The sequence below is a fragment of the Nicotiana attenuata genome, unplaced genomic scaffold (genome assembly GCF_001879085.1).
Source record: "Nicotiana attenuata strain UT unplaced genomic scaffold, NIATTr2, whole genome shotgun sequence".
In the NCBI taxonomy this organism is placed as follows: Eukaryota; Viridiplantae; Streptophyta; class Magnoliopsida; order Solanales; family Solanaceae; genus Nicotiana; species Nicotiana attenuata.
Window position 1 is genome coordinate 97,831 of NW_017670906.1, and position 2,113 is coordinate 99,943.

Genomic DNA, 2,113 nt, shown 5'->3' on the forward strand with positions numbered 1-2,113 from the left:
AAGCTTGTACCAACCAGGAAGAGGTTTGATCCAACTGAATTTTAGGTCAATTTTCTTATCCCAATTGGATTCACGTTCCGTTAGTAGTTTTTATTCAATGGTGTGATTCATGATCCATTTTAGGGAAACGTCTCTCACGACCCAATTTTCCCTCCGTTGGGTATCGTGATGGCACATAGTCGTAGGGACTAGGTAAGCCTAACATTTATTGAATATCAGTAAAAATAAAGAAGCTAATAATATATGTGTCAAAGAAGCCAATAATATATGTGTCAAAAGTGTGTGAATCATGTTAAACATGCTTGACAATAACTTGTTACATGGAATATGATTTTATAATAGCTTAACCTGTCTATATAAGCTCATAATATGCTTCAACCAAGGATCAATAACAACAGCTTCTGAGTCATACATATTCCTAGTGAAGTGACCATGAAATCTGTTGTTGCTCTTATCCTGCTCTTTTCACTTGCCCTGGTAAGTCTTTACAATGGTAAATCTAACATTAGAATTATGTGGATTCTTGATTTTAGGACGATCTCAAGTTTTAATAACTAAGTTCTGAATTGATTTCTATATATAGTTTGTGAATTAATGGATGCATACATAGAATTTTATGGCAAATATTACTGGGTTCTGCCGAACCTATATATTAAAGCCTACATTTTGTCCTTGCATGTACCAAATATTTGCGCATATCAATATATATAGATTATGTAGTCGAACTTAAAGAAGTTCATATAGAATATATTCAAAAGTCTTATTATGGTCTCTCTTTCTCGGGCAGTACACAAGCAACACTAATGCAAGAAAAGACCCTGGAGAATACTGGAGAGCTGTGATGAAAGATGAGCCAATGCCTGAAGCAATCAAACATCTTATGCCTCGGCATTCAGTTCTTCTCTCCAAAGAGAAAACTGATTATTGCACATCACCTTCTGTTGGAGGTGAAGCCTTTGAATCAAGGCCTAATATATCTGTCTACCAAGACGAAGCCAAGCTGAAAGAAGCTGAGAAATCATTATTTACGAAAGATTTCGGGCCAATGCCTAATGTAACTGGTTATCATGATGATGACGCTGGTCTTAAACAAGAAAAGTCCTTTGCCGAAGATTTTGAGCCTAGGCCAAATATTTTTATGTACCATGATTGATATTGTATACAATGAGTATTGTGTGTCTTCACGCATTGGTGTATTTACATTTTGTATGCCTCCTTATGTTAAGTGATTTATCAAATAGATATTTATAACCATACTTGATGGATGTATTGAAGTATGTCTTAACTTTATTATGTGTTCTAAGCAATGATTGATACGCTCGTCTTCCTTTTAGCTGGTTTGTTTAATAAAATATTTTATGAGGTTAATATGAGTGGTCACTCTATTTTTACATTATTACTCAAAGTTATTATTTTTTTATACTAAAGAATCACTCAACTTTACCTAAATATGACAAACGTAAATGAACTATTTTCTTTAACTAAAAAGTCACTCAACTCTTCCTAGGTATCACATAAAGTCACTAGGAGGAAATTAACGTGACATTTTCTATGATAGCCTTTTGGTTAAAAATTAATTATTTAGTGATTTTCTATGTTACTTAAGAAAAATAAGTGATTTTTTGATTACAACAAATGGTTTAGTGACTCTCTATGATACTTAGATAATAAAGTTGAGTACATTTTTTATTACAAAATATTTTACGAAGGAAATGAGAAATATTGTAAGAGGGAGAAACAAATAGCAAAAGATAAAAAATCTTCACTCTGCACTTGGGCGGAGCCAGCCTTATAGCTATGGATTTAGTAGAACACAATAGCTTTTGACCAAATTATGTATGTGTGTTCAAAAATTCCTTAAATATGTATAGAAATATATCTAGAACTATGGGTGTACATGATTGATCCGGGTTAGTTCGGTGCTGACCGCATTGGTTTTGGTGTTGTCCGCCGTGGGGGCTGTGCGGCCGCACTCGATTTTGTACGGTCCGCACAGGTTCGCTGGTCCGACTTCGGAAGGCTATATCTTCTGATCTACAAGGAATTTTGAGATGATTCAAAACCGACAGTTGTAGCCCTTCGTGCGTAGTTTCCATAAAGGTATAGAAATGAC

The 2,113-nt window shown here is 34.5% G+C and overlaps 1 protein-coding gene across 1 annotated transcript; it reads left to right on the plus strand.

Annotated features, from left to right (window-relative positions):
• The first annotated feature begins 432 nt into the window (after positions 1-432).
• On the plus strand, positions 433-1,153 carry LOC109244393 (organ-specific protein S2-like). The gene is made up of 2 exons (XM_019411477.1): positions 433-477; positions 788-1,153. Exons 1-2 carry the CDS (start codon positions 433-435, stop codon positions 1,151-1,153), a joined length of 411 nt encoding a protein of 136 aa, XP_019267022.1.
• The last annotated feature ends 960 nt before the right edge of the window (positions 1,154-2,113 follow it).